General features: G+C 37.6%; 1 protein-coding gene across 7 annotated transcripts in view; it reads right to left on the bottom strand.

Annotated features, from left to right (window-relative positions):
* Positions 1-7,498: 7,498 nt before the first annotated feature.
* Positions 7,499-12,473, bottom strand: part of LOC120335741 (glucocorticoid modulatory element-binding protein 1-like) — a 56,936-nt gene continuing 51,961 nt past the window's right edge. For 4 of the 7 annotated variants that reach the window (XM_039403353.2, XM_039403355.2, XM_039403358.2 and 1 more), the window contains 3 exons: positions 11,916-12,074; positions 10,715-10,851; positions 7,499-10,377 (listed from right to left, as the gene is read on the bottom strand). In XM_039403353.2, the coding sequence (XP_039259287.1) occupies positions 10,246-10,377; positions 10,715-10,851; positions 11,916-12,074 (428 nt within the window). In that variant the 3' untranslated portion in view covers positions 7,499-10,245. Of the gene's footprint in view, positions 10,378-10,703; positions 10,852-11,915; positions 12,075-12,473 lie in introns of all 7 variants that reach the window. The other 3 variants (XM_039403356.2, XM_039403357.2, XM_039403354.2) reach the window with 3 other exon arrangements.

Below are 12,473 nucleotides of genomic sequence, written 5' to 3'. Positions count from 1 at the left end.
ATTTAGCAAAACGATTCGTATGTAATTTCGTGCCCAAAAACATACCCAGTCTCAAATAAAAAAATAAATTCGGTATTCGTTCAATATAATCATACAACAACGGAGAACATAATCGTATTCATTTTATTTATATCCGACGATTGATGTAATTTTTTGTTGTGAGCTCTGACGTCATGGTCGAAAAACAATCCATTTGTGAGTGAGTTTGTGAAGCAGCTTCTTCAGCAAACTTTGCGACAGCGGGTGTGTTCCGATGTTTTATCTTATCCGGTTCCCACAATCAATGCTTGTTTATTTTATCTTTTAAATTTATCAAAGGTTTATGACGTCATTCAAAATTATCAATGAACTCGATTGTCGCGTGTCAGGTAACTATTGCGTAACACTGTTCCCACTTTCTGTGGCACTTATGATCTCACAAACATCTATCACCCGCCGCTTGTCTATCTTGTCTATACAAAAATCTCATTCCCCATGGAAGCGAAGTAATGCGAGGTCTATTTCCCCAATACAACCAATATGGTATGAAACATGCACAACTAGTAAAAATCTAAAAATTTAGATTAGTAAAATCTTTTCAATGAATTCAATTCCCAGATAAAATTTTTCTGCAATTTAAATTATACTATAACGTTCACGTCTTACCGTTTGTGCATGTATTACTATAAACAAGCGTAGTTGTAACCATTGTTTTGTAATGTCAACCTTTATATATAGATATGAGATTCGATCACAATGTTCAACTCTCTTATGCGTTGGAATTCTTTAATCCGAAATAAAGGAAAGTTTTTTCACAAAAATTTTAATTTATAAAAAAACAGTGTTTTATTTCTTTTATATTAATGAAATTATATCTTTATTATTTTTTATTTTCACCGAATAATTTAACTTTATTTCTTCAGCTTGAAATAAAGAATTTATCTTTGACAACGGCACGAAATCCAGCAAATCTATTTATACCTTTTGCAATCCATTATTATAATAATGTATATATTATTTGTTTGGTAATAAAATAGCAAAATCGACATTACGACTGATTTTGTTCAGATTACTAAAAAGAAAACTGGATGCTAAGGTCTACCGCTATACGTCGGCTGCAGTATTTTTGTTAGTAAATGACAACCTTACCATTAAAACGTGGCAGTGAACACAGAAAGATTATATTTTTTTTTGAGACAGGCTTGGATATCGCACCCCAAACATAGCGTGAGATCTACCCCAAGATAGTACTATAGGAGCGTGGGATCTACCCCAAGTCAGTAGTTTATTTTTTCACATGCCGAAAGTACACATTGTATAAACAAAATTGAGAAATGTAAAAAAATGGCATTCCAGTTTGAAAGAAGACGCGATAAATCTAGTAATGGTTATCGAGCGGTGTCACCCATAAGTGTGTGCTCTACCTCAAGCTGGTACTCACTACACGTGAGATCTTTCGGTACATCTACGCGACATATAGCATTGGAGTCATCTTTTTCAAGAATCGACGTGAATGAACAAACTCGAACTCGACTAACCGCCAGAGAGAATTAACTTGATTCTGCGAGTCTCAAGAAAAATTCCGTTGAACTATGATTTGCCAGGTTGCGATCGAAAATAAGAAATGTCCTCTTTTACGGCATTAACCCAAGATAGGCCGTAGTTATACCGAGGTGAATGTTGTCAAAACATAATATTATGTCCTGATTCGATTATCGAAAACGTTGATTTAACGCAAGAACTTATATTTATCTATCCCAATGTTGTCTAATAAATATACCATGACTCGGATCTTAGAACAGTAGCGACCCCACTTGTGCAATTAATCCCCACGACCCGAATTTAAAGTTTGCCGAGACTCGGTCTCGACTGTACTTGCGTCTCAGGGTTTAGAATCTTTCACCAACACTGAGAATGCTTGCGTAAGTATACCAGGCTTTACTATTAGAAAACTGAAGATAAGACCTTTTTGACACAATAGTTTGACATTGTTTTAAACTGATTATCAATCAGCCAGCAAAACCCAGGAATTATTATTTGTAAAATTATGTAAATATTTGTTCTTCAGCGACACCTGGAGATCAAAAATTTTAAACTAGTGGTTTTCAACATTCCAAATTTTTTTTTACCTCTTCGCTAATTTTGAAGAAAGATTTACGGCTTCGACTGTGAAAACTATAGTGCCAGCTGGACTCTGTAACGAAAGCCTAATAAATAACAGCTATTGCGCAATTGTGGAAGCTGTGTGGCGAGATGCTAGCACTGAATTGAGTCTTCCGGTACACGACATCAATAGCGGCACCGTGGACGTTCTCTGCGTCCACTTTCTTAAAATCTACGTCTTAAAAACTAAGTTGATTTCATTTGAAAGACAAAATTGATAGTCTTAGAAAATCTTATAGAATCTTCGAGTAGACGAGCTTGCGGCGTATTTTAACCATTCAATGCTGGGACTCCAGAAATTATCTGGAATAAAACAGTCCATATTTTATCCTTGATCTATCCAGTTATAGCCGCGGTTCAATAAATTACGTCTTTCCGTCGCCGTTACAAAAGAGGAAGTCAGGTACTGGCAAACCCTGCGGTCCTATCCTGCCCTCTACGCTCTACCGCTGGCCGTTCAGCGAGCAAATTCAAAGGTTGGCAAATAGCCCACATACCAATATCAGTATTTCATAGAAGAGCACCATAACTTACAGACTAAGGCATTCAATATCACAAAGCGCAGTACCGGCAAACGGCCCATGCAAACAATCGCAGTCTGACGGAACGCAGGACATCGCTGAAAAATATACCAAACAGACCCAAAAGCACGATATGTCGTGTATACCCATTGGTTTACAATTCTGCATTCCCACCGGTAAAAACAGAGCTACAAACAAACATAATAATAAAATGCTTTGTACTGATTAGTGCTTTTCAACTAAGGGTCGCAAAACTATTCAGTGGGGGTCGCGAAGTATTTCCAAACGCAAAGTATAGTTTTCAGTTGGATCCGAAAATTGTGGCATTATCATTACGTAACAATGTATAAATTAGAATTACGCGTCGCATCCCGTTAATAATTTCAGTACGCCCCTGCATCTTGGAAACTGTAGTCTGTAGATAGGCTACAAGTAGGCTTACCATACGTCCCGCTTTAGGCGGGACATTCCCGCTTTTCAGCGTTTTGTCCCGCCGTCCCGATAAGTCAGCCAAAAGTCCCGCTTTTCCAGCATAATACACAAACGTGTTCTCGTTACTGTTGTTTCTGTGCAGCGCAGCGCTAGCCTACTTACTGAAGGTGAATGCGTTCGTTTCCCGCTGATTCCCATTGATGGCAGACGTATCGCATGTAAAACCAATACTAATTAGTAGTCTAAATTCGAATTATTTGTACCGGTATCGTTAACGTCAATTCCTTCCTATTTTTCGAACTGAACCCGATATTTGGACAGAGATATGCGCATGAAATTTCGATAACAATATGGTCAATAAAGACAGCCGAGACAGCTTTAAATGTAGGAATGTAGGCCTATGTAGTAAAATCGGAAAATGTGAAGTTATAAAATCATAGCTAAGGGGTCGTTGTCTTTCGAGGCGTCCCGATTTGAAGTCACAAAATTATGGTAACCATAGCTACAAGGCATATATATTAGTAATATGTTGAATTTGTGCAGACAGCAGCATAGACGCCGTTTACGTGATTGGTAATCTTATGTCCAATGAGTTGCATTTTAAATACTGGATGAACAGGGTTAATATATTTTATTTTAACGCCCTAACTTTGTTTGATTCCTGTGATCCGCAAAATGGTTATTTAAAAAACAAGAGAGCTACGCACAAATATATGGACACGTCAGACCAGAGCGAATCAGTCCTTACCGGTACCTTTGACGCTACCGGTACCCTCAAAAAAGTTCTGAATTTCCAGTAGCAAGAATTTTGCAGAATCAAAACGTACAGCCAGTCATGACACTGACTAAAATCCGTGTTCCCATGGATAAAAAATAATACAGCAAAATTTTAGACGAAATATCAAATTTCATAGAATTCACGCAAAATTTTGAAATAAATAAAAGTAATAGCCTTCTAGGGAAAAAATTATTCTTCAACCACTGAAAATTTCAAAGCAATTGGTCCAGTATTCGAAGAGAAAAGCGACTTTTTAAAAACGTTTCAAAGAACAACAACATAATATTGAAACGATCGTTATGTCCACTACGTGTCCAAAAAACATGTAACGGAGTAAAAGATAAAAAAGAAACTTGAATGATGTCTTGTGATATTATTGCTGTATTTTTGGCACTGGGGACACTGTGACACTGTCGGTCTGTCCTTTGGGGTGTCCTGTTGGGTGTGCTGTGGTTGGCAGCAGTACAGTGTGGTTGTTTTCGGTTGGATTTTTGGTATTTAGTGTCTGTGGAAGTGCCTCTAGTCTCCGATGGGATATCGGGGATGGTTGTGTGATTGTTGGATTGGGATTTGTTGGATGTTTTTGTGCTGGACAGTGGGCTGATGTGGCTGCTTGAGTGCAGTGCCATTGCAGTTCATTTAGTGTTGTATTTTTGGTTGTTGTCATGGAATTAGCTATCATCAGTACTGTTCAAATGTTGTGCATATATAGAATTGTTAATGGTCTTTTAAAATACCTGTCATAACTTATTTCAGCCTGTTTTGCAAATTGTAGAAGCTAGTTCAATGTACCGGATTCTAGGGGTCATTTTGCTTCTATTGAAAGTTGTCTTCAATTTCAGGGTGCGTCAGTGTTTTTATTGTGTATATGGTTTTCCTTGCATTGTGCTGCGTGGTGTTTGTTGTTTTTATTGTATGCGTTTCGTTGGAGTATTTGATTGTATTAAGATTGATAATTAATAAATAGAATAAAATAGCATAACTTGAAGTGAATATTGAGAAGAAACTTGACGTCAGACCATATTGGAAAATATTCTGAACTTGGATAATTATTTCATAGACTGCCGGTACGCTACACGTCTAATGTGGTTTCATTGAGGCAGGAAATGACTTTGAACCAAACGCGCAATGTGTTGAGTGTGAATGCTACGTTGCGTGTGAGCTTCTATCAAGCTTCGACTTGATCTGATAATATGCAAGCTCAAGTTTCGCATTAATAGCCCCCCATCCGCGTGGGGATACATTGTGCCTTTCCCCATATATATACCAACATCTCATTGTGCCTCGGTGCGAATTCGCTTCACGTGATTTTTCTTCACGTGATTAGGCATCCTCGTCTCCTTCAGGGCACGGCTTTCTAAATTCATACTAAAGCTCTGGCGCTCGTATGGTTAATATAATTCTGCCCAGTTGCGCTCCAATGTACATGTTTTCACATTTTATTCTGGAGAGGAGCGGGCGAGGTGATTTATTCACGCGGCAAACTACGGCTACTGGTTCGACTAATTTTTAATGCCGGCACGTAAATACTCAACTAGTCTAAAGCTTCAGGTATATTGGCTTTGAATGCTATCACGCAAATGCAAAACCGACTCAGCGGTTGCGCTCCGCTAAAATCACGCTTGCCATCGCACACCTCTGATTACATTGCGCGTGTTTGCAGATTCGAATCCCGATAGAGAATGGTTATGTGCGATAGGATTGCTGGACTCTTTGCCGTCGAAGGGTGGTAGCCGCTGATCGGATACGGCTTCCTTCGCCATGAAGTTCATAGATATGAAGCAAACAATTAGCGAACTAATCCTACACCCTACGTGAACTAGTAACTGGGAGAGAGTGGTTAACATAAAGCCGTCTTATCGACATTCCTCTCCTCTGTAATAAATATAATTTTTTCAATTGCAAAATTGATGGAAGCCACAGACTATGGCGTCCGAATAACGTATTTTTTAACCATAGTACTCTATTCTACTGTAACCAAACGAGACAATTTGATGTATCATTGCAGGGCTTATTTGCTTCGGTTAAATCACATTTTGAAACCTGATTCAGGTCAAAACAAAATTCCACTTACTCACCATTTATTTGAGTCTTCCTGAATTGATTGGCGAGTGCTGGAAATCACAAAGCATACGTCTTCAGTAATATATCCTGGGCATTGTCATGGTTTTCCGTATTGTCTATACAGCTTACTTCAGTAATCCTACCTCTATTCGTCACTACACCGATGAAACAGCGTTACAGACTTCTGACAAATTAAAAAATTTACGAAGCTGTGTGTCAGGTGCACCGGCCATGTAAGCCTGCTGCACGCTTCATTAGTTCTCAATTATTGCGTACATGTAGAATTACGTGTTACATAATAATGCAAATAATCTGATTGACGTTAAGATGAAGACGACATTTTCATCAGTTATAATTAATAACACCAGACCACTCTTAGTTTCATAGCTAACAGAGCAACCGACTAGAAATGTCTGTTCACTACAAATTTATATGTTCGCAATTAAGCAGTTGCCTAACTTCAAATGACAATCACCTTCTATAACTATTACATGATGATATATTCTCCAATATGGCTTTAAGCCAGGAGTGTGCAACCTTCATTATAGGGAGCCAGATACAAGTAAATGAATGAAACTGCGGGCTGCACCTTTATTTAAGATAGCCTTTCTAGCAGTTACAGGTTGTTTCTTTTTGGAATTGATCTTAAGGCATTATTAGGGGTCCTTGCAAAAATATGGACGTAAAACGCATAAATTTAAAAGGAGAAAATTCAAATTCATTGTCACACCGACACGTTTTTATAATATTGTGTATTTTGCAACAGGATTTTACTAGCTAGTTTGCCAATATGACAGTGACACTCCGAAACTGGTATAGGCTTTGAGACGCAAAGGGATTGGAATTGCTCGCACGTACCCAATTAAATAAACTAAAAACTCGTTTCGCGGCCACACCATTCAAAGTGAGCACTTCTCCGCGGGCTTCCAGTTTTTTCTTGTGGGCCGCATTCGACCCGCGGTTTGCACACCCTTGCTTTGAGCTCTTGAGAATTGTGATAAAAATACAAACAATATTGTGATAAACACTTATAAGTCCGGACAACCCGAAATAAGCAGTGAAGCCTGTGAATCTTATTTAGTGTGATTGGAAATTTTTATATTACAACTAAAACTTCAAATTCATTGTTAGTACCAGAGTTGTTTCCCTGTGAAACCTACAAAAATAGAAAGTGGTTGGAAATACCTATGCCATCCTAGATAACAGTAGCGACAGACTTTTTATCTTCTTCCAAAAATTTCAGTGAATCCTAGGAGATCTGATATTTCATACAAAATTTCGCTATACACCGATTCTCATGGGAACACGATTGTCAATCCGCGAAGCGTGACGGCCGACGCAATGGTACGCTCGGATCTCGTGTCCGTATAGTTGAGCATAGCTCTCTCTTTTTTTTACAGATTTCTATGAACACTTCGTTTCTGTACAAAATTTTGAATTCGATCATCGCTATTGAAAGTATCAATTTTGACTCCAGGCAGCCTAAAAAAATCCGACTCCAGTAGAAGCACACCCCCTGTGATCCTCTCTGTTCTACTGAACACCTCTGGATAAAACAAAGTATTAAAAATTTCATGTATTGACAATTACTTGCAACAACATCAAGTGGAACATTATTCACAAGAAATATGACGTCACCGATGATGACGTCACAACAAGCAAAGAGTAAAAATTGCGCAGGGGTTTAATTGTGAGGTCCAAGGATGTTTTGGGGTCAAAAGTTCAAACGTATCCCAAGTTTGAAACAATCTAGCATTGGCCGAACATGGAAGGTTGGACTATGTTAGTGTAACAGGTCAGGGCGTTTTTTTCTGATAACTTTACATGCGCTCACTAAGAAATGAATAAAACTCACGGTAAAAATCGACCATCACTGAAATGATAATAGCAACTAAAACTATATATAGAATTGTGTTGCCTTGCTAAGAAATAAAGAAGACTCATCTCTGTGAAAAAAGTAACTGGCAACAGCCTAAATGCCGAGAGTTACTGAAACTATATTTAGTCTTTGTTGGCAAATTATGAGCCAGTGAATAAAAAATGGGTTGCAAACCTGTGTTCAATTCACTCAGGGTGTAATACATTTTGTATCAAAACGGAAAAACCACTTCCTGTGTGTATGCTTGACTGGGGGTCCCCACCTCAACAAGCCCAAATAAAAATTATATCCCCACCTTGTGGGGAAAACAATGTCTTTCAAAATACATTGGTTTGAATAAAGTTACAGAAAACTGTGTCGAAAACATAAAAAATAAAAATTTCAAGAAATTCAATAAAAATATAAAAACAAGAGTTAAATCAACTGTACATTTACTGCAGAAAGATGAATTGTTTTTGTATCCAGATAGCGACTGCTTGCGGTACATTCTCAACTGGTAAAATAGGGGACCATGATCCATTGCCGAAATCTAGTTGCAAAAGCATTGCAGCTAATTGAAATCCCAGTGACCAAATGCACAAGTGATGGCAAACGATGTGTGTGCCATGCTCAAGTCTGTTCATGAATGCAATAAATGCTCAAATACTTTAGAAAATTTGCTGTAAACATTATCCATAGTGACTTCATCCTCAAATACTTAAAAACCAACAATAAATTTTTCGAGCATTTCAAACAGGGCGTTTGCGTTTCAAGACAAAGGACAAATGTTGAAATTTCGAAATAATTCAAATTAAAAAATTATATAAAAATACTTTTTGATCTGGTTTTTCAAAGTATTTCAGTTGAAGTTAGAGATGTTTAAAAGTCAAAAAGATATGTTTTCCCAAAGAAGTTTATTTTCCATTTGTGCCCTTATGGATTAAAAAAAAAAGTCTTTTAAAACAACTCCAAGGCAATGAGTACAAACAAAAGAAATACATATTCTAGGACAGCCTTGCGATAGACTGTTCGGGTAAATTTCCAATATTTTAGAGTTTTTGAAATGCAATTTCCGTCAAAGCAAGATCAAGATTCCTTAAATGAAAGTAAGAAGATTGCTAATAGAAGTAAGCAAACAGGGATTCGAAAGCGACAGAGCAGGATATCTAACCACCCATGATAGATTGACCATGCAGTGCTTCCATGGAAATAACTCTATTCACTAAATAGCAAAGAAATTACATTTTTCGGACATCCTGAAGTATGCGCACCAAGATGGCGCACAACCTGAACTCAGGTTGTGTACCAGGTTATGCGACATCTTGGAGCACATACTTCAGGAGCACCCATTTTCTTATTTATCACTCCTATACTATCTCGTCCAAGCATCCTTGTGGCAATGGCTACATACGGATCTGAAGTAGGAAATATACAAGGACTTGCAGTTTCATACACAAAACCGTAGTACATTTATATATCTCATCTAAAGTTTCGGAAACTTCCTGCCCTGTGAGCTCCCATTTTAGAATAGAAAGAAAATTAGGGTGAGCCCGCACGAATGTCGATTTTTATAAAGGTTTTTTGGAAACAAGGTATGGAGTCGATATTCAAAATTAGAGCAATAATAGTTGAGAGAAACCTATAGATTGTTATATCATAAAGAAGGATGTCGACAGGACAATTATTACATCATAAAACTTAATATTCATTGAATATTCAAACTTTTAAATTCGAGACTAATACAAGAAATCAAAATATATTTAAAAAAAAAGCAAGACGGAACTTTTTCAAATAATAAATTGCTACTAAATTTACTGATTATTTTTAGGTCACTCGCATTTACGCAGAAATAAAAAAAAAATCAGAGTAAGGTTTTGGGAAACACTGAAATTCTCAGAACCATATAAACTCACTCATAAATAAAGAAAACTTGAGCAAAGTTACGGGCACTTGCTCAGAAGCAAAGGAGACTCGTCTCAAAAAAAAAGGTTGCGAAAACTCGCTCAGAATTGAATGAAACTCATCTCTTGAGCAAAGTTACCAAAAGCCTATTTTCTGCAAAGTAATTAACATGAATTTCTGGCTTTAGTAAGAAATCAATATTTAGGCAGATTGGAAATAACTCTGTTGCTTCATGGCATCCCCCTAATAATCTCAAACAGTTATATATATATTATATGTATAAATCATTATGAAATCACAATAAAAAGAAATGTGACATCATAAATAAATTCAGCTTAATTATAACGTCACAAAAGATGAAACAAGTAAAGCGCAAACGTGACAAAAGACTTTACCAAACATGAAGCGTCAGGTTTTTATTGTGACATCACATCAGCTTTGTGATGTTTTTATAGTCTAGACATCATAATCAGAGTTCACGGACTCTTGGACGGCAGCTTGACATAGATATGACTTCATAGTAGTGATGTCATGGTACCATTATGACATCATTTCTTACTGGAGTCCTGGTTTACTTGGAAACTGGATGGGTCGTGTGTTGACAGGAGATGTGGGGGGATGGGCATGCTGATCATACGACCCGATACGTTCATCTGTGCGATCTGATTGGATGCCACCTGCTGGAAAAGAAAGGACTGTTGAAGACACCTCACCAAGACAATGAGTTTTTTTATTACTCTATATATAGTTGCAATAGCTGTGGCAGTGTGCAACTCAGAGATGAATCTCTGTTACTAATGAAAGAGTTCACATAACAAAAGTCTTATTCACTTCTGAGAGGTTGCCAACAACTTTGCTCTAAATTTTCACATTTATCCTGGGGAAAGAGATGACATCAGAAGCGTTAGTCATATGGCTGAATAATTACAGTTTAGTTACGAGTTCATATTGAAAATGAGAAAAGTTAATTAGTTTCAGAAATAATCGGAAAAAGAACTTTGTTAACCTTCTAATCACCTGTAGTGCATGTGCGACAGCAGAACTTGAGTGAGGGACCCACATCTCGGATGGGTAGCGCAGCAGAGGGTTAGTGGGTACGACTCCAACAATATCGGGGGCCGACAACCTTGAAGTGCCAGCTTGACCGCTTGGACCTGAAATAAAATATCATTGGTAAAAAATGATTGACTGGGAAAGTTTGACGTTGCTCGAATGAAACGTTACAAAGCTAAATTTATGGAAGACTTTGAAATTCACCTAACATAGTGTTCATGTTGGTACACACACTTCTGGAGCGCACTTAAATCATTAATTCAAGTCATACTTGAATCACCTATTTTAATCTCAAAAATCCGAAGTGATAGAGTTGTGGCTTTTAGTTGACTTCTCTTAGGTAATCTAACCTTGGTCAGATGAAAAGGTAAACAATAAAATTAGAAAAAGTTTGACACAATATGTTCGAGTCACGTAGCTGAAATTGAAATGTCTACGTAGCCATGGTGTCGGTAAGCTTAGATTAGGAACATTACCACAACTGGTTGTGTAACAGACACTGAAAGTTTGAGTACTCCTGAAGTATGCGCACCAAGATGTCGCATAACCTGAACCCTAACCTGGTAAACAACCTGAGTTTGAAACCCGAGGACCTGTGAATGGGATAGAAATAGGAACTTATGACAGCCTGAATTGAAAAGAATTCAGATTTACATGAATTTCCTTTATTTAGCTATTTGTTGACTTGAATTGCATCAGCCCATATCTATTGGACATTTCTGGCATTAAATGAACTTGCACATAGGCCAAGCGCATTCTTTTAATTCTGTCATTACTTTCAACTTCAAGTCGAGGGCTTGTGACTTTGTTTCATTTCCCCCGTACTTATCATGAATTCACAAGTGATTTAAAGCGAGCACGGGGAGATGTATGTGACCCTGATTAAATTACCAACTTGCAATCCGATTTATCTAGATGTTTCAGCGAGTTTTTTCGTAGGTTTTGACGATTTTTGCATGTTTGAGATTGTTTTTCAGTGGTTTTAGGCTGTCTCCTTTTAGCGAGTTTCTGATAGCTTGATGGGTTTGAGCACGTTTTAACAATTTATTCATCTTCTAAATGTTTCATATTTGATGTCCAAATTTTTTTTTTTATAATCACGGTTAATAGATTCTACCTAGTCATAGAAGCAATGGACCTGATCATGTTGGGGTCGCGGACTAACCTGGTTGATGTTCCACAGCTTTCTGGCGGTAGAGTCGAACCATATTTTTCTTTTTCCGTTTCTCATTCGGCGTTAGATTAATCACGCTCTCAAGATGCTGTGATTTTCGCTTCAAATCTATTTCATAGCGTTTGTGTTCCGCCAGTTTTCGCTCCAGTTCTGGAAAAGATTTTTGAGTTTTTTAACAGAGGGGAATGCATTACACCATGCCAATCCTGCGTGGGCTGGCTGTTCAAATAATCCAGCAGGGAGAAAATCGAGTACGGAATTTTTCATGAGGCTGCTGGTCCCAGTTGGTTTACCATACAATTTAGACCTCCAGCCTACTTTTCCATTCCACAAAATAAAAGAATATCGGTGCTTCTGAAGTACTCGTACCAAGATGGCGCACAACCTGAACATAGTATGTGTAACAGGTTAGGGTTGTTTAGGTTGTGCGTCATCTTGTTACAAATACTTCAGGAGTGCCAGAATATCTTTAAAGTTATGGGCACTCACTCAGAAGTACAGAAGACTCATCTCTGATCAAAGTTATGGGCACTCACTCAGAAGTACAGC

This window comes from Styela clava, chromosome 2 (genome assembly GCF_964204865.1).
Source record: "Styela clava chromosome 2, kaStyClav1.hap1.2, whole genome shotgun sequence".
Lineage (NCBI taxonomy): Eukaryota > Metazoa > Chordata > Ascidiacea > Stolidobranchia > Styelidae > Styela > Styela clava.
This window is presented reverse-complemented; position numbering and strand designations above follow the sequence as displayed.